This window comes from Mobula hypostoma, chromosome 18 (genome assembly GCF_963921235.1).
Source record: "Mobula hypostoma chromosome 18, sMobHyp1.1, whole genome shotgun sequence".
Lineage (NCBI taxonomy): Eukaryota > Metazoa > Chordata > Chondrichthyes > Myliobatiformes > Myliobatidae > Mobula > Mobula hypostoma.
In genome coordinates, this window is record NC_086114.1 from 57,106,667 (window position 1) to 57,132,088 (window position 25,422).

A 25,422-nucleotide genomic window follows, 5' to 3' on the forward strand; every position below is an offset into this window, starting at 1 on the left:
AGGCTCTTGAACCAAAGGGAATAACTTCACTCAGCTTCACGTGTCTCATCTTTGAGAGGTTCCCACAATGAATGGACTCACTTTCAAGGACTCATCACGTGCTTATTGTCTATTTATTACCGTTGTTTATTTTGTATTTACACAGCGTGTTGTCATCTGCAGTCTGGATGGAATATCCTGCATCGGCAGTCTTTTATTGATTCTGTCACGTGTTATTCTATAGATTTGATGAGTATGCCGACAGGAAAATGTATCCAAGGATTGTATATGGTGACATACATGTACTTTGATAATAAATTTACTTTGAAATGTTGATTTCTTACTCTTGTTGGAAAACGTCTCTCCTGACAAGCAGGATCTCTCTGCTCTGGCAGGAGAGACCTGTGGGTGTGAAACAATCGCAGCTTCTGGGCTGTCCTCCATGGTGGTTGTAGGAGTTGACTCTGGGACTGTAAGGAGTGATTCTCACAGCTCTGCACATCTGTCTTTTTTTTTCGCCATGCATCGCCTTTCATACCTTTCTTTTTATTTATCAATCCTGCTCTTTCTGTCACAAGGTGGTGGCTGGGAACGGACCCAAGTGCAAGACACAGACACTGAAGTACTAAGGACAGGACTAGGATACAGGGTGAGGGCTAAGACCTGGACATGAAAACCAGGAACCGGGAACAGGACTGGACAGGAGAGATAGGAGCCTGGGCTTGAACTCCGAACCAGAGACTGGGCAAGGACCCGGAATCTGGGTCTTGCCTCTGGCTCAGACCCCAGAACTAGGCAAGGACGTGACTAGGCTGGCAGGCAGGACGAGGCTGGAGTCTTCAGACTTGAGGCGAGGCTGGAGACCAGAGACAAGAGGTGAGGCTGGAGACCAGAGACTTCGGGCAAGGCTTGAGACTAGAGACTTGCAGTGAGGCTTGAGACTAGGGACTCAAGGCAAGGCTTGAAACTGAGGCTTGAGGCATGGGGTCTTGAAGTTTGGCTTGGGGCAAGGCTCGAGGCTTGGGGTCTTGAAGCTCCTCCTGGGCAGGGCACAGTACTCCACCCGATGGAGGCAAGGGACAGAACCAACCGTAGGTAACGGCAAGATGACCTGGTTTACCCAATAGAGGCAAGGGACAGGAAGGGACTGAACCAACCGCAGGTATTGGCAGGATGGCCTGACTTACCCGGTAGAGGCAAGGGACAGGAAGGGACAGAACCAACAGTAGGGTAACAGCAAGATGGCCTGACTTACCCGGTGGAGGCAAGGGACAGGAAGGAAGCTAGCTACAGGGTGGCTCCAGGACAAGACTGCAGGTGAGATGAGGCAAGAGTTACCAGCAAGACAAGGCAAGGCTTCAGGCAATGCAAGGCGAGACAAGAACTTCAGGCGAGGCGTGAGTTATCAGCACAACAAGGCAAGGCTTAAGGCAAGGCTTCAGGCAATGCAAGGCGAGACAAGAACTTCAAGAGAGGTGAGAGTTACCGGCAAGACAAGGCAGGGCTTCAGGCGAGGAAACAGAAGGCAGAGGAAGGGATACAAGGAGTAAGGACAAGAACAATCCAGCAGGCACGCCCTGGTCTCTGGAGGTATTTATGCAGCCAGCCCCAACGAGAATCAGCTGCCTCAATTAGTGCTCAACAGGAATAGAAACAGGGTAGACAGGAAAACCTGGAGCAAGGGTCAACGGACCAGGCCGTGAATGAGAATGCGGACTTCACGGACCGGACCATGACACTTTCACACTATTCTCTTTCTCATTCACATTCTCTCTCTCTTCACCTCTTACCTTCTTTTTCTTCTTCTACTTTGTGCAACTTGATATTGGGAAGATCCATTTAGTTTCTGCATCCAAAACGTCTGATATATTCTGTTTTCATATCTCCATTGACTCCATTCTTTTTGGCCATTCATCTATCCAGCGGGGCTTTGGTCTTTGCATCTACTTTTACAAATAGCATTTTGTCTCCCACTTCGAGTTCATGCAATTATGTAATGCATGCAGCGTAGATTCTGGTTCTTTGTACTCACAAAAGCCAAATCCTTACAACTTTCCTGAAGCTCCTTCAACTCTTTTCCAATTTAAAACCAAGCTACATTTTGCAACTAACAGCCTGAGTAACATCGCAGATATGTTGCCTATGAACACTGTTGTCGTTGGACCACTGCATTTGACACTTCCACGCTTCTTCTGAGCAGCATGGTCCTTCCTTGGTCGAATATACTTTCCAGCAACACAGGGGTTGGCACCATTGCCTGTTTGTCCTCTGTTGGGCAATGGCTCATGGTGTTTGGCAAGGAGACATTTATTGGCATCATCCAATATATTTCTTAATTTGCGTCGATTTGGCTTCATTGCAAGGGATGTGGCAAGGGTGGACGGGTTTCTAATCAAGTTGACATTGGCTCAGCCACTCACATTGCCACAATGCTGGTCAATAATAGAGTGAGAGGTTGTTGTTATCACACCACTTAGCTAGATTTTCAATTTCCCTCCAAAGTGCTGCTTCATCACCACCTTCAATATAGCCCACAACAGTGGTGTCATCAGCAAACTTGCATATGGCATTGGGGCTGTTCTTAGTCACAAGTGTAAAGCAAGCAGAGCAGGAACCTAAGCACACGGCCTTGTGGTGCACCTGTGCCGATGGAGATTGTGGAGAAAATGTTATTGCCCATCCAAACCAACTGGGATTTGCAAGTAAGGAAGTCAAGGATAGAATTGCACAAGGAAGTTTCGAGGCCAAAGTCTTGGAACTTATTGATTAGTTTCAAGGGGATGATGGTATTGAATGCATCTGCTGTGAACCTGTTGATCCAGTAGTCAAACTGGAGTGGATCTAAGTCACTTCTCAGGCAATAGTTAATGTATTTCATCACCAACTTCTCAAAACTCTTCATCCCTGTGGATGTAAGTTCTACTGGCTGATAGTTGTTGAGACAGGTCACCACGCTTTTGGGCACCTTATATTTGAGGCCGGCCTGAAGCAGGGTACTGCACTGTCGAAGTGAGAGTTTAAAGATATCAGTGAACATAGTAACCAGTTGATCAGCACGTGTCTTTAGTACTTGGCTGGGTACCCCACCAGGGCTGATACTTTCCATAGGTTCACCTTCCTGAAGGCTGCTCACAGAGACCGAAATAATCAGATCATTGGGGAACGTGGGAGTTCATGATGGTTTCTCCATGTTTTGATGGTCAAAGTGAGTACAGATGGCATTGAGTTAATCTGGAAGCAAAGACCTGTTGTCATCTATGTCACTCAATAAGAGGTGATGGTATTTGAGTCCTACCACAATTGTCTAGCATCCCTCATTGATTCAAATTTTGCCCGTGCGATGGATTTCTGAGATCACACTTGGACCACTTTGTAACATTCTTGGTCACCAGACTTGAATGTCTCTGATCTGGCTCTCAGCAGATTTCGGATCTCATGGCTCATCCAGGGCTTCTGATTGGGGAACACACCGAATAATTTTGTGGGAACACACTTGTCTTCAGCGGTTTCAATAAAGACCGAGACCACCATCGTGTACTCAGTCAGATCCTTGATGAATCTTTGAACAGGGTCCAGTCCACTCATTTGAAGCAATTGGGGTGGTGCTAAGGTGGTGCTAGCTGGTGCTATAGCCCCAGCAGAAATTACAATAGCACCACTGTAGCACCAGCAAGAAAAAATCTCTGGCGCCACCTCTGGAATCAATCCTGTAGCCGCTCCCCTGCCTCCTGCGACCACTTCTTTGTTGTCTTAATCCTCCACGGTGATTAAATCCTTGGGCCTGAATGGGAAATTTTAAATTTATGATGCTGTTGTTGTCTATATATAGTAGGTGTATAATGCTGTATACTGTGATATAGTTGAGATGCATTCTCTAATGAGTTGGAATTTGTAGCTAACTTGGAAGGAATGTTTGAACAGTCACGTGTGTGTATACTCGCGCACACAGTCCCTGGGCAGTATATGGGCACAGCCTGTGCCACCATGCCCGAGAACTTCTGAGGCCGACACCGGGAACTGTCCGGCCTCCACGGCGCGGAGGTCCAAGGCTCAGGTCCCGGTGGTTGTGGGCTCGTAGGGGTCTTGGGTTGGACCCCTTGCGCTAACGCTACATCTGCCCACAGAGAGTAACATGAAGAGTCCTGCTGGCTCGGATTAACAATGTTAGGGAACCGGGGCCATCTGACATTAAAGTGGCTCCGTGAATAAACCATAAACTGATGAGACTGAACAACATGGAATTAATGGAATGCTACTTTCACAACAAGCCACATGAAAGTGAATTCATCCAGCGAATGTGGGGTCTCTGACAACAACACAGACCATGCTCCACATTCACGGGGAAAAAATTGTGTGTGTGTGTGTGTGCGTGGTATTGAAACCAATGCTGACATTAAAATGCAGGTCACTAGAGGCAGAGTGGATATTCCCCATGGTTACCAGTTATCAGGGTTTGGAATGTTGCCCATTAAATAAGTGCATTGACTTAATAAAGCTGGAATACCACTGACATCTCTCCCTGGGGTGTGGTTACACAACTTGTAAAAGAAGCTCCCATTTACCATTCTGCTCACCTTGTTTCTATGCAGTATTTCCCCACCCACTTGCAGAAGACGATACCTCATGGGGCAAAAGAAGGTGCTGGAGTAACTTGGGTGACTTGGTTGGCGATATCTGACTGGGTATGGCAGTCTCTGTCAACCCAAGAGTTCGTAACTGTTGAATTTGCAAGCTCCAGCAAAACAAAATCCACAATTCCACCACGTTGGGTTCCTTGGGATTACGGAACTCCAGGCTGCTCTGGGATACATTGGAAGAGGAAAGACTGCGAACTCATTGTTCGAAAAAACTTTAAATTAATTACAATAGCTGTTTAATGATTAAACTAGCCTTGCCTTCAGTTTTGCTATTTTGGGCTGAGGTCTACCTCGAGGACAAATGTTCAACGGGAGCAGAGCCAAGGGGTGGCGGGATCGGGGATAGGCGACTGGCGAGCTCAGGTTCAGCGGAGAGAGAGAACGGGCAGAAAAGCGGCTGAGAACAAGCATCGACCTAACTAAAGGTACCATTTACTTTTGTCAAGGAGAAGATTAAGGGGCTAAACTTCAATTATTACAATCAAGTTTCCAAAGCGGGGGAGAGCGTGAGAATGGTTAAATTGTTGGATTAGAACTCCAACTCGGATTTGTGACTGCGAATTTAAATGCAGTCAATCAAATACACAGAAATTGAAAATAAAACTCCCCTGTGCATGCATGAGTTACACCTACTGAATATTAAGCGCTCCCTTTTTAGAGCATAAAACATTACTGTACAGTGCAAGTCCTTCAGCCTACGATGTTGTGCTGAGATTTTAATCTACTTCGAGATCAATGTAATCCTTCTCTCCCACATAGCCATCCATTTTTCTTTCATCCATGTGCCCAAGTCTCTTAAATGTCCCCAAAGTATCTGCCTGTACCATCACCGCCCCAGCAATGTGTTTCATACACTTAGCCTTTCTCTGTGTTTTAAAAAAAACACCTCTGATATCCCCCCTTCATACTTCCACCTGATCGTCTTAAACTTGTGAGCTCTTGTATTAGCCACTGTTGCCCTGGAAAAAAGCACTGGCTGTCCAATCTACCATGTTGCCTCTCATCCTGTTTCACTTCAAAGAGTAAAGCCCAAGCTCACCCCAGATCCCCAATCTATGCAACATCCTGGTTAATTTCCTCTGCACTTTCTAAATCTCCTACATCCTTCTGAGAATAAGGTGACCAGACCCAACACAACACTTCAAGTGTAGTCTGCCCAGTGTTTTATAAAGCTACAACATTACCTCACAGTTCGTGAACTCAATCCCCAGAGTAATGAAGGCCAACACATCATATGCCTTCATAAACTCCCTTTAATTTTGCACAGTAACTTTGAGGCATCTATGGACATCAACCCCAAATCCCTCTACTGTATTCCTCCACACTGCTAAGAATCCCACATTGAGCCTGCATTCTATCTTCAAATTTGACCTTCCAAAGTGTATCACTTCACACTCTTCTGGGTTGAACTGCATCTGCCAATTCTCAGCCCAGCTCTGCATCCTGTCATTATCCTACAGGAACATTTACACAATCCACCACACCAACCTTCGTGTCATCTGCAAACTTACTAACCCACCCTTGCAATTCCTCACCGAAGTCATGAATAAAAATCACAAAGAGCAGGGGTCCCAGAAGCTATCCCTGCAGAACACCACTAGTCACCAACCTCCCGGCAGAACATGCTCCATCTACTGCCAGTCTCTGCCTTCTATGGACAAGCCAATTGTGAATCCATGCAACCAAGTTTCCCTGGGTCCCATGCCTCCTGACTTCCTGAATGAGCCTACTAACTTGCTAAACTCTGTACTCACCACTCTACCTCCATCAATTTGTTTGTTAGTTTCTCGTAGGACCCCGATGATGGCCCCGTTATTGTTGGCAGAATTTCAGATGGTGAAGAGCTGTATAGAAGGGAGATAGATCAGTTGGTTGAGTGGTGTCCCTGCAACAGCCTTGCACAAAATATCAGTAAGGCCAAGGATTTAATTGGGAACTTCAGGAAGGGAAAATCAAGGAAACGCACCCCTCAAGGCCATGCTGACTATTGCTAATCAGAATATGCTTCTCCAGACACCTGTAAATCTGGCCTCTAAGAATCTTCACCAATAATTTGCTCACTGAGAATTATCCCTATTACCTTTTTTAAACAAAGGAATAACATTTTCTCTCCTCCAATCTTCAGCTATTGTTCCTATTGCCAGTGAGCACACAAAGTTCATTGCTAAAGGCACAGTCATCTCTTTCTTTCCTTGCTTCCTGTAGCAATCTGTTGTACAAAGTGTTCAAGAACTGAATGGCTGAAGGGAAGCAGCTTTTCTTCATCCTCGTGATATGGGACTTCAGGCTTCGATACATTCTCCCTGATGGCAGCTGAAAGAATCTTGCAAGAGAATTTAGCCTTTGGTTAAATACTCCCTGCATAAACTCAAACATGATCAGAAACACAAGTCCAGGATTTTATCCAAAAGAATTCCTCTTCTATTGATTCTTTTGTTTAATGGCTACAGACTCAGTAGCCACTTTATTGGATACATCCTGTACCTAACGAAGTGGCCACTGAGTGTATGTTTGTGGTCTTCTGCTGCTGTAGCCTCTCCACTTCAAGGTTTGATGTGTTCTGCATTCACTGACGCTCCTTTGCACATGTCTGTTGTAATTCCTGGTTATCTGAGCAATGGTGGCTTTCCTGTCAGCTTAAACCAGTCTATCTATTCACTGACTGCTCTCAGTAACAAGACATTTTCGCTCTCAGAGTTGCCAGTCGCTGGATGTTTGTTTGTTTGTTTTGCACTATTCTCTGTCAACTCTAGAAAGAAATCCCAGGAGCTTAACAGTTTCTAAGATACTCAGGTCACCCTGTCTGGCACCAGCAATCATTCCATGGTCAAAGTCACTTAAATCAAATTTCTTCCCCAATTGGGATGTTTTGTCTGAACAACGATTAAAGCTCTTAATTATGTCGGCATGCTTTTATGCATTAAGTTGTGGCATATGGTTTGCTGATTTAACAAGAATTAATTTGAATTAACAAGTGGATGTACACATGTACCTAATAAAGTGGCCTCTTAGTGTATGTATTATGCTTTCAGGATAAGGACTTGAACAATAATAATACTTCAAGACAGGTTTGCTTGCTTTTATTACTGATGTGACATTTGCTGTTCTTTCCCTCTGTAATTAAAACTGACTTGTACCCATAAATTACGTCCAGAGTAGGTGGGAAGTTGGGAACTAGAGCACGTCAATGGGTGTGAAAGAAAATGTCTCAGAAGGACAATGAGATTGATGGGCTTGTTCAGTGAACAATAATAGACTCAATGGACTGAATGGTCTCTGTTATGTTGTAAGGAAGTATGATACAAATATATAGAAGATCAAGAACGTTGCAGTTGTTGGAATTCATTATTTTCCTGTCTTTCAGATGTCCAACTCAGAGAAAGTCATTCTAGTCAAGCCCTCACTGAGCGAGTTCCAGGTGGTGGAGCTGGTAGGACAGTTGTATGGTCTGAAAGTCTCAGAGGTCCAACCGATGCCCAGCTATGTTGACCAGAACTTTCACATCCAGGCAAGCGGGGATCACAGAAGGAGCTACGTCCTCAAAGTCCTGAACGCAACCGACAGCCAGGATGTAGATTTGGTGGAAGTACAAACACGAGTCATGATGTTCTTGAAGCAGAAAGGTTTTCCAACTCCCACACCCATCCCAACCACTGATGGCAGGATTATGTCGCTGGAGACAATTAGTGGGTATCAGATATTCATCCTTGTACATTGAGTCTGTTGATTCATCATTCATCCCTTTCTAAAGATTAAAATTTGCCTCGTTTATCTAATTGTCCATGTTTTCGTAATTCACTGAAACTCATTGGAAACAAAGGTTTGTCAGACTAATCTAACCAAAAACCATGCTCTATATTTTGCAGATTCTGGTCAAGAATATAAGACCCATATGGTCCGCTTGCTGACCTATTTACCGGGAATTCCGCTGCAGCAGATCCCTGCAGACCCACCGATCTTGTACAAGGTTGGGCAAACTCTCGCTCAGATTAATAAGGTTCTCAAAGTAAGTCCATGTATTCTGTGTCCAGACATCTAAGTAAGCTGTGTTTTGCCTTTAATACCAGTGCAGGTACAATCAAAGCGCCATCCTGTGGTAACAAATCAGATTTACTTTAAATCTCCAGTTTGAAACAATTACATTTTAAAGCAATTTGTTGAAATGTCATCTATATTACTGGAGGGAGGAGAAGATGGCGGCGCGACGCAGCACGCGTGGCTGTTCCAAATGAATATCGATTATGTGTAACTAGGGGCCGTGCACAATCCGGATTTGATGGAGGCAGCCGTGAAAGCGCAGAGGAACATCTGGAGAAACTTCTGAAATGCCCGCTTCGCTGCCGCTGCTACTGCGCGATCGAGAATCTCTGGAGACGAAGGCCCCAAATCCTTGGCTTTGCTTATCGCCTGTTGCCGGGGCCGGGGTCGAAGTGCTCGGCAGAGATGGTGCTCGGTGCTCGGTGTCGAAAAGGTGGGTCAGAGGCTCGGAGTTTTTGGACGGACTCGGAGTCGGAATATGGTTGGATGCTTCCCGGATGCTGCACTGGCAAGTTGGCGGTGCTGGAGGTTTACCGTCTGCGTGAGATGATGGGACTTTCGAGAGACTTTGAGACTTTTACTGTGCCATGGTCTGTTCTTATCAAATTATGGTATTGATTTGCACTGTGTAATTATATGTTATAATTATGTGGGTTTTGTTAGTTTTTAAGTCAGTTTGTCATGTGTTTTTGTGATATCATTCTGGAAAAACATCTTATCATTTCTTAATGCATGCATTACTAAATGACAATAAAAGGGGACTGCGTGTCCTCATAATCATAATCATATTATTTTGTGTTATTGGGCATCACAGACATGATGCCAAATATTAAGCAGCAAAATGAAATTGTAGAAACACTTAGCAGGTCAGGCAGCATGTGCGGAGAGAGAAACAAAGTTATTGCTTTATATTTCTCATTTATCAAGATACAGTGAAAAGCTTTTGTTTGGTGTGTCATCCAGCCAGGCCAGTACACTGAGGTATAAAAAGAAAGCAGAATGTAAAATATAGCGTTTCAGTCTCAGGAAGTACAGCACGGGTAGACAAATAAAGTACTAGGGCCACAGCAAGGTAGACCGAGAGATCAATCCTTACTGAGTTAAAGGTTTGTTCAAGAGACTGAGAGTGGCTGAGAAACTGTCCTTGAGTCTGGTGGGACGTGCTTTCCAGATTTTATATCTTCTGACCAATAGCAGAGAGGAGAAGAAAGAATGTCTGGGCTGGGAGGACCCGCTCTTTGGTTTGAGTAAGCTCAGTCTTCTCTGCCTGGAGTGAAGGAGGATGTGAGGTGGCTTGATTGAGGTGTACAAGATGATAGATCGAGTGGACAGGCTGAGACTTTCTGCAGGGTGGAAATGGCTAATGTGAAGGGGCATCAATTTAAGGTAATTGGGGGGAAACGTGGTGGGGGGGTGATGTCAGATGTACATTTTTTTAACAGAGAGTGGTAGGTGAATCAAACTCTGTACTGGAGGTGATGGTAGAGGGAGACACATTAGGACAGTTAAGAAACCCTGAAATTAATAGGCACATGGATGAAATTAGCGGGATATGTAGGAGCGAAGGGTTAGATTCATCCTGGTAGGTTAAAAGGTCAGAACAACATCATGGACTGAAGGATTAGATTAGATTAGATTAGGCAGTTGTCTTTTATTGTCATTTAGTAATGCATGCGTTAAGAAATGATACAATATTCCTCCAGCGTGCTGTCACAAAACACAGGACAGACGAAGACTGAAAAACTGACAAAAACTACATAATTATAACATATAGTTACAACAGTGCAACAATACCATAACTTGATGAAGAACAGGCCATGGCACAGTAAAAGAGTTCAAAGTCTCTCGAAAGTCCCACATCTCACGCAGACGGGAGAAGGAAGAAAACTCTCCCTGCCATGCCCGACCACAGTCCGACTCTGAGTTGTCCGAAAACTTCAAGCTCCGATCAGCCCTCCGACACCGAGTACCGAGCACCATCTCTACTGAACACTTCGACCCCAGCCTCGGTAGCCAGCAGCAGGTAAAGCCGGAGATTTTGGGGCCTTCCCTCCGGAGATTCTCGATCGCACAGTAACAACGGCAGCAAAACCAGGCATTTCAGAATTTATCCAGATGTTCCTTTGTGCTTCTCACGTCTATCTCCATTAAATCAGAATTGTCCACGGCCCCTATTTAACAGATACAATATCATTTCACTGGAGAGCGGCGCGCGCTGTGTTGCGCTGCCATCTTCTCCTCCCGCCTCTTCTGTCCTGTCCTGCAGTGGTGGATGTTTTATTTCCCGAGGCAGTGGGAAAAGTGGCCAGAGAAAAAAGGGGAAAGCTGCTTTATATTTTCATAAGAGCTGCAATGACTCCGAGCAAATCACCATTTTGTCAAATGATCGGAACTTTTAGTGTTTTTGGTATTTCAATTCTTTTTCTTTTTCTTTGAAAAAAAGGTAGAAAATGTCAAATTAATCCCAATCCGCATTTGAAATCCACCAGATACATTTTATAGTCCACTATAAAATTCCTAAATGAGTGACTCTAGAGAACACAGCTACCTTTGGGAGAGAGGACTAGCCAACAGAAGATAAAGCTGGGACAGTGGTTTTGAGCTTCCAGCTGTGCAGGATGAGTTAACCTCACAGTTACGGTTGCTTGAAGTGCAAGTGATTTGTTCATTTTGACTAATGTGAGTGATCTGTCTCCCACAACTATAATGAATACTGTCAGTTCTCCACTCTGGGCTGTTGGTGCTAAATTTGTGTAGAAAAGCAGAATTTTGTGGCAATTATCTTGAAGTTACCTTTAAACAAAGTTAATGTGCTGGAGGTGGGTGACTGTGATGGACTTATCTAATTATTAGGAATTCCAGCATCCCAAACTGAAGAGTCTACAGAGAGATTCCTTCGACTGGAAACTTACAAACGTTCACCAGCTGAACAAGTACCTATACACACTGAAGGACAGTGAGCGCAAAGTTGTGGAGCAAATTATTCAGCAAATTCTAGAGAAGGTGCTTCCAAATATCAAGAGCTTTAATGAAAGTAAGTGCCTGTCTGGCGGTCATGAGGTTTGCAGGGTGGGACTTCAGATAATTTGAGCAGTTGTGAAAATGAGTGGTTTCAATGTGCCAGGTACACCTCCTTCACCTTCTGACCACTGTGAACAATGGAATGAAATAGGTGCCTAAACACCCATCCGATGTAACCCATCCAGAGTCACAGACTGATGTGGTGAGTCTGTGCGATTCATTGCCGCAGGCAGCTGTGGAAGCCAATTCATTGGGTAACTTTAATTAGGAACATCAAGGTTACGGGGAAAAGGCAGGAGAATGGGATTGAGAGGGAAAATAAATCACCTATGATGGAATAATGGAGCAGATTCGACGGGCTAAATGTTCTAATTCTGATCCTTTGTCTTATGATCTTATGGTCTTGTACAGCAGGGAAGCAAATCCTCCAGTCCAACTCATCCATGCCAGGAAAATGCCATCTAACCTGGAACCATTTGCACACGTTTTGCCCCTATCCCTCTGAACTGTTCCTATCTATGTATCTGTTCAAATGTCAGTGATATAGAACAGAACTGGAGCTCAGAACTGAGCATCTCAGAACCACTGTGGAGCAGAGATGTACACCAGTAGATTCAGTAACCTCATGGCCTGATAAATCCCTCACGCTCAGTCTAAAAGATAAGCACGATGACTATGACTGTGCACAATTCTCCAAGTGCAGCCTCACAAATGTGTGTACTGCATTCATAACGTCCCTCACGCTCAGGAGTGTATGTTGCCTTTAGTGACGGATTATACAATTGTACAACCTTTGTGTCTCGAACAGGCATCAATCATGGAGACTTCAGTCACACCAACGTTCTCGTGCAGCCTCGTCATTCATCAGCCGATCACTCCAACCCAGGTCACCTGCAACAGGAGTTGGACATCTTTGGCATTCTTGACTTTGGTAACATGAATTGTAGTTACTGTGTGTGTGACCTGGCCATATGCATAATGTACATGATGCTGGACAACAACGATCCCATGCATGTGGGGGGCCACATTCTCGCGGGCTTTGAAAGTGAGATACCTTTATCTCCCCAGGAGAGGGATGCCTTGTATTTGCTGGTTCTTGGCAGGTTTGCTCAGTCGCTGGTTATAGGGAGATACCTGGTCCAGTTTTACCCGGACAATGAGGAATACATTTTGACCACATCAAGAACTGGTTGGATGCTTTTGCATCATCTCTGGGAACTGGGTGAAGAAGCAGGGCAGAAAGTTTGGTTTGAGACGGCTGATTCCTACCTCAGTCCATGACCTCCCCAGTGGTTCTGAGGTGACCCAGGCACAAACTTCTCATAAAATATCCACGCATTTAAGGGAGAAATCACTAAATCGCAATCATTAAACACATTCACCACCTGAATCATCCATTAATAATGTTTAAATACATCATTAAACCAATATGCTCACTTCTCTCATGCTTTACTAACTGCTCCTAAACTCACAGCCCACATGTGAACCTCACTACAGTCACCAAGCCCAGTAACTACCTTGCCCAGACATGAAATGGTGTATCAACCCAGTGAGGCATGAGACGGTTAATAGTCTCACTATCCTCAGTCCAGTTGTCCTGGAGATAGTGTAGAGAAGCTCATGGGTTAATCTTCAAGCCACATGCCATTGCTGATGACGGTATAGGTGATGTTTTGGTGTGGGTTTGCGTGTGTTAAAATTCCACACTGCACACTAATTTCTTGTAGTCTAGGGCCAAGTTACTTCCACTGTCAGTAGCTGAATTGTCACCTGAGGATCTGGTGTGAAATGCTTACTGTCAGCACAGGGTGCTCAATCTGTGCCATATGCCGGGGAGAATCAGCTCCTTGATAGTCTATTTCCCCTCAGTTTTTCCTTCTTCAGGTAATTTCAGGTTTCGTTCATCTCCTGCTTCCGCTCCACCTGGCACCTCTTGTGACTCAGCAGCCCTTGCCAATCTCTTCCACCAAGCTCCATCCCCATTTCCTCAGTCACCTCTGCCCCCTATCATCCAGCCCACTTGGAAAATTCAAACTTCATCTGAACTTTTCCCGGCATCAACATGAATTGTTAACTTGGTTTACATCTCCACTGTGGTATCTCCAACTTTGTAAAAAAAAATATTTTTCTTTCTGTAGCGTTCAATTATAGCAATATAATGATGAGATGATTGTGAATGTGGCACTGGTCTGGATATAGAAACATAGAAAATAGGTGCAGGAGTAGGCCATTTGGCCCTTCGAGCCTGCACCGCCATTTATTATGATCATGGCTGATCATCCAACTCGGAACCCCGCCCCAGCCTTCCCTCCATACCCCCTGACCCCTGTAGCCACAAGGGCCATATCTAACTCCCTCTTAAACATAGCCAATGAACTGGCCTCAACAGTTTCCTGTGGCAGAGAATTCCACAGATTCACCACTCTCTGTGTGAAGAAGTTTTTCCTAATCTCGGTCCTAAAAGGCTTCCCCTCTACCCTCAAACTGTGACCCCTCGTTCTGGACTTCCCCAACATCGGGAACAATCTTCCTGCATCTAGCCTGTCCAATCCCTTTAGGATCTTATACGTTTCAATCAGATCCCCCCTCAGTCTTCTAAATTCCAACAAGTACAAGCCCAGTTCATCCAGTCTTTCTTCATATGAAAGTCCTGCCATCCCAGGAATCAATCTGGTGAACCTTCTTTGTACTCCCTCTATGGCAAAGATGTCTTTCCTCAGATTAGGGGACCAAAACTGCACACAATACTCCAGGTGTGGTCTCACCCAGGCCTTGTACAACTGCAGTAGTACCTCCCTGCTCCTGTACTCGAATCCTCTCGCTATAAATGCCAGCATACCATTCGCCTTTTTCACCGCCTGCTGTACCTGCATGCCCACTTTCAATGACTGGTGTATAATGACACCCAGGTCTCGTTGCACCTCCCCTTTTCCTATGGTAAGAGTGCAGACATAACACTGGGGCAGATAATATGAGGATTTGGTGGATATGGTGATGGGGCAGATTGAGCATATCTACTGTCTAGTGATGTGGTGGAAATGGCACTGGGGTGGACACGTGCGATTATGGACAGAGAGTGCTATGGCACCCCTGCTGGCACCACAGAAGACCTTGAAAGATTTGGAATTTTAAATCTACTAAAACATGAGTTGTGTATACATTCTATGCTGTAATATCTGTACACATGACAATTAATACATTTGATCAACAATATTCAGTTATTCGACATCGTCTTTTCTTTCATTTGAGATTACTACATGGTAGCTGCTGCAGGGAAGAATTCCAAGAAAATGCTAATTATTCAAAGTTGCCCTGCCCACGTTCTATCAGAAGAGGCACCAAAATGGAGTGATTGTATTACTAGAGAAAGATTATAATGGAGGCAAAATGAGAAGGGCAGCAAAATGAGAAAGGGAAGAATTTGTGGGGATATGTGGAACAATGGAGGGTGTGTGGTAGGTGAATTGCTGTTCCATAGAGCTGGTGGAGACATGCTGGTCCGAATGCCCTGTTCTCGTGCAGTAACCACTCAGTGATTCTGTAATCAAAGAGGAGATGACAATCAGAGAATCTATTCTCTTCACAATCAGATCTTTCATACCATTGGATGTAGTTTATCAAATCACTAGAACCGATAGAATTTAAATTAGATTAGATTATGAGGACACTCAGTCCTCGTTTATTGTCATTTAGAAACACGTGCATTAAAAAATGATACAACGTTCCTCCAGAATGATATCACAAGAAAACACAGGACAAGCCAAGACTAAAACTGACAAAACCACATAATTATAACATATAGTTACAACAGTGCAAAGCAATACTGTAATTTGATAAAGAGCAGACCATGGGCATGGTAAAAAGAAGTCTCAAAGTCCCGATAGACTCATCATCTCACACAGACGGTAGAAGGGAGGAACTCTCCCTGCCATGAACCTCCAAGTGCCGCCAACTCGCCGATGCAGCACCATTGGAAGCACCCGACCACAGCGGACTCTGACTCCGTCCGAAAACTTCGAGCCTCCGACCAGCCCCTCTGACACAGCCTCTCCGAGCACCATCCTCTGCCGAGCGCTTCGACCCCGCCCCGGCCGCTGAGCAACAAGCAAAGCCAAGGACTCGGGGCCTTCTGCTCCGGAGATTCTGGACCACACAGTAGCAGCAGCAGCGAAGCAGGCATTTCAGAAGTTTCACCAGATGTTCCTCCGTGCTCTCACATCCGTCTCCATCAAATCAGGATTGTGCACGGCACCCTACTTGACAAATAACAGACATCACCACCGGAGAGGCTGCTGCAAGCTGCGTTGCGCTGCCATCTTCCCTTCTTTAAATCCGATTTTCCAAACAATGAGACATTATGTTTTTAACACTCAACATGGTGTATCATTTTAATTCAGAATTTTTTAAAGATTTGCACCTTAATATTTCAATGAATCAAGTTTCAAGGGAAAATCTAAGACCAGAGGACACAGCCTTAGAATAGAGGGGCATCCTTTTAGAAATTAGATGTGGAGGAATTTCTTTAACCAGAGAGTTGTGAACTAGATGGTCCTCTGTCTCCTGAGGGTTCTTTACGTTAAGCTCCCTAATCAGATCTAGGTGATTACATAATCCCCAATCCAGAATTACCATTCCGTTAGAGGACTTAACCACAAGCTGCTCTAAAAGCCATCTCATAGGCATTCCCTTGGGTTCCAGCACCAACTGGATTTTCCCAATCTACCTGTATATTGAAATACCTCATGATTATTGTCACGTTGCTCTTTTAAACGCCTTTTCTATCTCCCATTGTGATTTATAGCCCACATCCTGACCACTGTTCGGAGGCCTGGATATAACTCTCATTAATGTCTTTTCACCCTTTGCAGTTTCTTAACTCCACCTACAAGGATTCTACAGCTTCCAATCCTATGTCACCTCTTTCTAAGGACTTGATTTAATTTTTTAATCAACAGAATCAACCCACCCCTTTGCCAACACGTCTGTTCTTTCAATACAATGTGCATCCTTGGATGTTAAGCTCTGAACTATGATCTTCTTTCAGCTCTGACTCAGTGATGCTCACAACATCGTACCTGCCAATCTCTGACTGCGCAACAAGATCATCTACCTTATTCCATATACTGTGTGTATTCACATATAACACCTTTAGTCGATTAGGTTGTAAATTAATTTTAAGTGCTTTAGAAGTTGTTGAGAAAACCGACTTCCAGAACTGTTCCAATATAGAACAAGACCAAGACATATGTGTCAGTGTAGCTATCTCAGTTTTACATCTATCACAATGACTATCAACATTAGGAAAGATTTTAGAAAGTCTCTCCTTTGTCAAATGATAACGATGTACAATTTTAAATTGAATCAGTGAACGGCTAGCACAAATTGAAGAAGAGTTAACCAACTTCAATATCCGCATCCAATCCTCCGTCATAAAAGTCAAATTAAGTTCCTTTTCCCAATCCTGTTTAATCTTAGATAAAGGATGCTTATCCCATTGTAATAATAAATTATAAATTCTTCCAATAGAACCCTTAATCAAAGGATTCATACTCATAATAGTATCTAAAATTAGTTTACAACCTAATAAATTAACTGTGCTTTTTGGAATAGTTCCTCAAAATATTCATGGTATTTCTGTGTCTGACCAGCATGTTATTGCATTTGTTACATTGATAGCTAGGAGGGCCATTTTGTTGAAGTGGAAGGATACATCAGCTCCCACTTTGTCACAATGGTTCTTTCAAGTGATGCTATGTCTTAGTTTGGAGAAAATTAGAAGTCGAACCTTTGAACCTTTATTTGATTTTGAGAAAAGATGGGGCTCATTTGCTCTTTATTATCATTTGAGTTAATTGATATAAATTTTCCACGATCTAATTGTAAATTTTTTTAGTATATTTTCTTTTCTTGCTGGCGGTTTGATGTTATTTTTAGAAGCTTTTTTTATGACGCATGGCTCTGGGGTGGTACACCTAATGGGTTATCTTTTTTTTCTCACTTTTCTGCTCAGTAGGTTTTTTTTGTTATCACAAAATTTTGTTTTCAATCTTTAAGATGATGGGGTTTTTTTGAGGCATTGTAAGTGTTGTTACTTCGATGTACTCGTTATTTTTCCTACATATATATATATATATATATACAATAAAAAGATTTGAAAAGAATAATACCTTCAGTCCTGTATTCATCACCCTTTTTGATGTTGGCTCCCTGTTACACTTTAACTCTTCCCATTGACTGCAATTTTTCCCTATCATCTGTCTGTCCTTCCTCTCAATTTCACTGCATCTGCCTATACATCAACTGCTCCATTCTCAGCCCTATCACTCCAGCTTCATCCCCCTAGCAAATTAGTTTAAAATGCCCCAACAGCTCCCGCAAACTGGCCCTCCGGTTCAGGTGTAACCCATGCTTTTTGTAGAGGTCATACCTTCCCCAGAAGAGATCTCAATGATCCAGAAATCCGAAACTCTGTCCCCTGCATCAATTCCTCAGCCACGCATTCATCTGCCAAATTATCCTATTCTTATCCTCACTGGCAAGTGGCACAGGCAGCAATCCATAGATTACTACATGTTATGTCCTGCTGTTCAGCTGTCTACCTAACTCCCCTATATTCTCTCCTCAGGTCCTCCTATCCATGTCATTAGCACCAATATGTACCATATTTCCAGCTCTTCGTCCTCCCATTTTAGAATGCCATGAACCCGATCCAAGACATTCCTGACCCTGGCACCCGGGAGGCAACATACCATCTAGGTTTCTCTTTCATGTCCACAGAATCTGCTTTCCGCTCATATAACTATGGGATTCCCTAACACTACTGCCTTCCTCTTCTCCTCACTTCCCTTCTGAGCCACAGATCCAGACCCAATGCCAGAGACCTGCTCCCCATGGCTTCCCTCAGTAGGTCATCTCCTGAACAGTACCCAAAGCGGTATACTTATTATTGACGGGAATTGCCGCAGGGGTACTCTGCACTGGCTGCCTATTCCCTTTCCCTGTCCTGACAGTAACCTAGGTATTGCCTCCTGCAACTTAGTGCTAACTACCTCCCTGTAGCTCCTATCTTTCACCTCCTCATATTCCTGGTCAAAGTCATCCAGCTGCAACTCCAGTTCCTTAACACAGTCTCTAAGGAGTTGCATTTGGTGCATGTCATGTAGATGTAGTTATCAGGGGTCTTCCAGAGTTCCCACACAAAGAACAGACTACTATCTCTAAACCCGTTCTCAGCACACTAGCTATGTATTAACAGAAAAAAAAACTTACAAGAAACTTACTTACTTAGAACTTCTGCCTGTGCTCGCCCAAGCTGTTGAGCCAAAGCCTGACCACTCTAACACTGGCCCACTCCAACGATAGCCACTCCCTTCTTTTTATTTGCCGCATGCTTATTGAAGCCCACAGAAAAGAGCTGAAGGCATCAGAGTGCTTCATACCAGAACTCTGCAATCTCCTACTATTTCAGTGATATTCTTTAGTTTTTCTTCTCAAGGTGGATGATTGGACATTTAGACTGGATTGTCACTCATTCACAGTCAGTCCTTGTTCCTTTGAACACCTCTTTGTCATCGTGATATTTAGGAACCATACCGTCTGTGCCTTCATCCCAGTCATTTCAATAAATGATAAATCGAGGACCCAGCAGCCATCCCTGTGGTTCACCGCCTGCCGTATCTTGCCCGCCAAACAGGGACCTATTCATGCCTCCTGTTCACCAGTTGCAGAGGGGTACCTCCCACAGCACCAGCTCTCACTTCCCACAAGAACTTTTCAGTGCAGCAACTTACCCATTCACAGTGGGCTTCCTTTTCACCAACTGTTTAAGGTGTTCAGCCAAGATCAATACGAAGGACCCATTTCGAGAAGCACTCTGGGCATGAACGTAATTTCATGAAGATGGCAAATCCTCCCAGTACATTTTCATCCGAATTACCTCTGCCCAAACCCTACCTCTCATCTACGCACCGTCAGTTTAATCCACCAACCCATTCATCTTTGGAATGTGTGAGGAAATGGACGTGGTCACTGGAGGAAGGTGCAAGCTGTGTGCCGGAGGTTGGGATAGAACCCTTGATCCTGGAGCTGTGCTGAGCCACTGCACTGTTTTTGTTCATGAGACTTACTATTGGCAGTGGCCCAGAGGTGGTGGTAACATCTGTAGCCAGTGTTCCTGGGTAAGGGGCTTGCCACTGCTGTGGAAGTCACATGGGTCCCTATGGGATCTTACTGTGTGTAAATTCACTGTCAAATGTTTTTACACGAGAGTGACTACTGTGGAAAAGTTGTGGGGGGTGGGTGGTTGGGATGTGCTGACCTTCGGAAAATATATAAATAAAAGTTCCTTGTCACCCAGTTCCCCTTACAGACCATCTCCTCAGCTCTGTCTCAGCCTGTCTAATCCTTGCCCAACATTTCAGGCCAATACCCTGATGAAGCAAGAAGCCCTATGTCTGTCCTCACCGAGTACTTTAGGAAGAGTACCTTTTACCTAAAGGCAGCAGGGTTGGTGCGAGCCCCACTTCATTAGCAGCTGACTGGTGGTGAGGGGAAATCCCGTGAGTAAGGTCAGTGTTACATCCCCTTGATATTACTCAATGGTGACTTCTGAGGAGGGTGAACTTAGGGAGCAACCAAAACACAAGAGCTGCCCATTTATTGGTTAGCCTCTTTCATTTCCTCCAGCCTCTAGAAGTTATATCTTAATATCCAGGCAGAGACCGTATGGATCCAAGGGAACAACTTGAAGCCTCGTCGACTGCTGAGCACAACCCAGTTGGCCAGCTGAAGCCTGAGGAACACGAGGAGAAGTCTGCAGCCATGCCAGATCTCTTCACTTGCTGGAACAACTGCCAAAGGGAATGGGGGGCCATGCCCTGCAATGGGCTGTGATGAAGGAATAAATGGGAACCTGGAACCTGGGGCAGATACACATTAAAGTGTCTGCCACGCTGCCCTGGCAGCTGAGATGGGGAGTAGAGGAGCTGTTCTCTAACCTCCCTGTGGGCCTTCTACTGAGATAGGAGCAAAGTCAGCCTAAATGAAACGTGGTGGGCACTTCGGGGTCAGCAGGCAGTGCCAGCTGTCGGAGGTTTCTGCAGGCAGAGCCCAGCCAAGGTCGACATGCCTCGCTGGAGAGTGGGCCTATGCCAGGGGTTACAGTGGTAGTGGTGTGATCTGGCTTACACCAGCTCATCCAGTCCCAAGAGAGCAACCAGGAAGAGTGATGGTATAGGGTCCCAGGATGGGACATCCTGAGATGTGGATGCTTGGAGTGGAGGCAGCAGCACCTCCATCAGTGCCCAAAACTGCTGGATAGTGGGCAATCAAGATGAGCAAACAATAGACCAGCTATGACAAGTCACATTGCCTTCTCCTGCTCCAAGCACTATCAAACACTAACACCTTTTGGTCCAGCTCGTTCATATTGCTGCAGCATTCTCCATGAATTATGAATGATCAATCTGTCAGAATAATCTAGGAGCATCCCAACCAGAGCTGTATGATATCTCAGTATTATAATTCTGTCATGTAAGCTCAATCCTATTCCTTTCCTAACTATGCTCTTGATACATCTCTGCATGCAAACCCCTAGGTCCCTTTGTTCTGCATACTCATTAGGACAGCACCATTGTCTGTCACTATCCCCACTACCACATTTTAACACACAAGTATCTGTATTAAACTCCATCTGCCACTGTTGGCCACTCTGTCAGCTTACCTGTGTCCGATTGCAATCAACTATCATCATCCTCAAAGACTGCCGCATCTCCAAGTTTGGCATCATTGACAAATATTGAGGTTTTATCGTGTATTCCAGGTCCAAGTTATTTAATTGTCCTAACAATGAGCTTTGTGGAAAATCAGCACATTTCTCCATTCACTGCAACTGGCAGCTTTCGGTTTTCCACCTAGTTTTCTTTTTTATCTAAACTAACACCGACTCTCCTGTTCCTTGAATCCTAGGGGGACCAATATCCTGGCGGGGAGATTTGCGAGGGCTACTGAGGTGACTTTAAATTAGAATGGTTGGGGGGTGGGAATCAAATTAAAGAGACTAGGAAAGAGGAGGTTAGTTCACAACAGGGGGATGGGAAAAAGTGCAGAGAGACAGAGGGGTGTAAAGTGAGGGTAGAAGCAAAAAGTAGTAAGGTGAAAAGTAAAAGTGGCAGGCCGGCAAATCCAGGGCAAAAATCAAAAAGGGCCACTTTTCAACATAATTGTATAAGGGCCAAGAGTGTTGTAAAAGCAAGCCTGAAGGATTTGTGTGTCAATGCAAGGAGCATTCGTAACAAGGTGGATGAATTAAAAGTGCAGATTGTTATTAATGAATATGATATAGTTGGGATCACGGAGACATGGCTCCAGGGTGACCAAGGATGGGAGCTCAACATTCAGGGATATTCAATATTCAGGAGGGATAGATATGAATGAAAAGGAGGTGGGGTAGCATTGCTGGTTAGAGAGGAGATTAATGCAATAGAAAGGAAGGACATTAGCCGGGAGGATGTGGAATTGATATGGGTAGAGCTGCATAACACTAAGGGGCAGAAAACGCTGGTGGGAGTTGTGTACAGGCCACCTAACAATAGTAGTGAGGTTGGGGATGGCATTAAACAGGAAATTAGAAATGCGTGCAATAAAGGAACAGCAGTTATAATGGGTGACTTCAATCTACATATAGATTGGGTGAACCAAATTGGTAAGGGTGCTGAGGAAAAGGATTTCTTGGAATGTATACGGGATGGTTTTTTGAACCAACATGTCGAGGAACCAACTAGAGAGCAGGCCATTCTAGACTGGGTATTGAGCAATGAGGAAGGGTTAATTAGCAATCTTGTCGTGAGAGGCCCCTTGGGTAAGAGTGGCCATAATATGGTGGAATTCTTCACTAAGATGGAGAGTGACATAGTTAATTCAGAAACAAAGGTTCTGAACTTAAAGAAGGGTAACTTTGAAGGTATGAAATGTGAATTAGCTAAGATAGACTGGCAAATGATACTTAAACAGTTGACGGTGGATACGCAATGGCAAGCATTTAAAGATCGCATGGATGAACTACAACAATTGTTCATCCCAGTTTGGCAAAAGAATAAATCAGGGAAGGTAGTGCACCCATGGCTGACAAGGGAAATTAGGGATAGTATCAATTCCAAAGAAGAAACATACAAATTAGCCAGAAAAAGCGGCTCACCTGAGGACTGGGAGAAATTCAGAGTCCAGCAGAGGAGGACAAAGGGCTTAATTTAGGGAAGGGAAAAAAGATTATGAGAGAGAACTGGCAGGGAACATAAAAACTGACTGTAAAAGCTTTTATAGATATGTGAAAAGAAAAAGATTGGTTAAGACAAATGTAGGTCCCCTACAGACAGAAACAGGTGCATTGATTATGGGGAACAAGGACATGGCAAACCAATTGAATAACTACTTTGGTTCTGCCTTCACTAAGGAGGACATAAATAATCTTCCGGAAATAGTAGGGGACAGAGGGTCCAGTGAGATGGAGGAACTGAGGGAAATACATGTTAGTAGGAAAGTGGTGTTAGGTAAATTGAAGGGATTAAAGGCAGATAAATCCCCAGGGCCAGACGGTCTGCATCCCAGAGTGCTTAAGGAAGTAGCCCAAGAAATAGTGGATGCATTAGTGATAATTTTTCAAAACTCTTTAGATTCTGGACTAGTTCCTGGATTGGAGGGTGGCTAATGTAACCTCGCTTTTTAAAAAAAGGAGGGAGAGAAACCGGGGAATTATAGACCAGTTAGCCTAATATCGGTGGTGGGGAAAATGCTAGAGTCAGTTATCAAAGATGTGATAATAGCACATTTGGAAAGCGGTGAAATCATCGGACAAAGTCAGCATGGATTTGTGAAAGGAAAATCATGTCTGACTAATCTCACAGAATTTTTTGAGGATGTAACTAGTAGAGTGGATAGGGGAGAACCAGTGGATGTGGTATATTTGGATTTTCAAAAGGCTTTTGACAAGGTCCCACACAGGAGATTAGTGTGCAAACTTAAAGCACACGGTATTGGGGGGTAAGGTATTGATGTGGATAGAGAATTGGTTGGCAGACGGGAAGCAAAATGTGGGAATAAACGGGACCTTTTCAGAATGGCAGGCAGTGACTAGTGGGGTACCGCAAGGCTCAGTGCTGGGACCTCAGTTGTTTACAATATATATTAGTGACTTGGATGAGGGAATTAAATGCAGCATCTCCAAGTTTGCAGATGACACGAAGCTGGGCGGCAGTGTTAGCTGTGAGGAGGATGCTAAGAGGATGCAGGGTGACTTGGATAGGTTGGGTGAGTGGGCAAATTCATGGCAGATGCAATTTAATGTGGATAAATGTGAGGTTATCCACTTTGGTGGCAAAAACAGGAAAACAGATTATTATCTGAATGGTGGCCGATTAGGAAAAGGGGAGGTGCAACGAGACCTGGGTGTCATTATACACCAGTCATTGAAAGTGGGCATGCAGGTACAGCAGGCAGTGAAAAAGGCGAATGGTATGCTGGCATTCATAGCAAGAGAATTCGAGTACAGGAACAGGGAGGTACTACTGCAGTTGTACAAGGCCTTGGTGAGACCACACCTGGAGTATTGTGTGCAGTTTTGGTCCCCTAATCTGAGGAAAGACATTCTTGCCATAGAGGGAGTACAAAGAAGGTTCACCAAATTGATTCCTGGGATGGCAGGACTTTCATATGATGAAAGACTGGATCAACTACGCTTATACTTGTTGGAATTTAGAAGATTGAGGGAGGATCTTATTGAAACGTATAAAATCCTAAAGGGATTGGACAGGCTAGATGCAGGAAGATTGTTCCCGATGTTGGGGGAAGTCCAGAACGAAGGGTCACAGTTTAAGGATAAAGGGGAAGCCTTTTAGGACCGAGATGAGGAAAAACTTCTTCACACAGAGAGTGGTGAATCTGTGGAATTCTCTGCCACAGGAAACAGTTGAGGCCAGTTCATTGGCTATATTTAAGAGGGAGTTAGATATGGCCCTTGTGGCTAAAGGGATCAGGGGGTATGGTGGGAAGGCAGGTCCAGGGTTCTGAGTTGGTTGATCAGCCATGATCATACTGAATGGCGGTGCAGGCTCAAAGGGCCGAATGGCCTACTCCTGCATCTATTTTTTATATTTCTATGTTCCATCAGCCTGCTTTGTTAACCAACAATTTATGTGCAACTCTTCAAATACTTTGTTAAAATCTGTGTGTACAATATCCACCACATTGTCTTCATTAACTCACTGTCACCCCTTAAAAATTCATTTAAGTTGGTTAAACGTAATTTGTTTCTTACAAATCTGAGCTAGCTGTCCTTGATTAACTCAAACATCTCCAAGTGCCAGATGTGTCACTACAACCTTACTCAATACTCATCTTAACTTACCAGGCTGCAGTCACATAATGTTCTTCCAACTTGTCCGGAACAGGAGTGTCACATTTGCCATTTCCCGACACCGACTTTCCCCTGTATCTAGGAAAGCCATTCTGTTGTACCTAGGATAGTGGAGAACGTTCCACTATCTCCACTCTGAATTCCCTTGGCAACCTATGATACACGTTGCCCAAGGCAGGTGACTTATCCACTTTAAGCACGTTAACTTTCCCTGCATCTTCCCATTAACCCCATCAACTTCCACCTCTTAACACCCATTACTCTAGTAGCCCTACTCTGTCACTCTAAACAAGAGCAGCTGGATGAGTGCTTGAATTGCCAAGGTATAGTAAGTTAAGT

At 44.3% G+C, this 25,422-nt stretch overlaps 1 protein-coding gene across 1 annotated transcript; it reads left to right on the forward strand.

Moving 5' to 3' along the window:
- The first annotated feature begins 4,882 nt into the window (after nt 1-4,882).
- Nucleotides 4,883-24,074, forward strand: LOC134358564 (hydroxylysine kinase-like). Its single transcript, XM_063070937.1, has 5 exons — nt 4,883-5,041; nt 7,981-8,302; nt 8,483-8,622; nt 11,508-11,688; nt 12,484-24,074. The coding sequence occupies exons 2-5, from the start codon at nt 7,981-7,983 to the stop codon at nt 12,954-12,956; spliced, it is 1,116 nt and encodes a 371-aa protein (XP_062927007.1). The 5' UTR covers nt 4,883-5,041; the 3' UTR covers nt 12,957-24,074.
- Nucleotides 24,075-25,422: the final 1,348 nt, after the last annotated feature.

Excerpts from the sequence above, each read along its gene's own strand:
- LOC134358564 (XM_063070937.1), top strand. The coding sequence starts at position 7,981 with ATGTCCAACTCAGAGAAAGTCATTCTAGTCAAGCCCTCACTGAGCGAG. Across the intron at positions 8,303-8,482 it reads TATGTCGCTGGAGACAATTA|ATTCTGGTCAAGAATATAAG; the intron begins GTGGGTATCAGA and ends TATATTTTGCAG. Across the intron at positions 11,689-12,483 it reads TATCAAGAGCTTTAATGAAA|GCATCAATCATGGAGACTTC; the intron begins GTAAGTGCCTGT and ends TGTCTCGAACAG.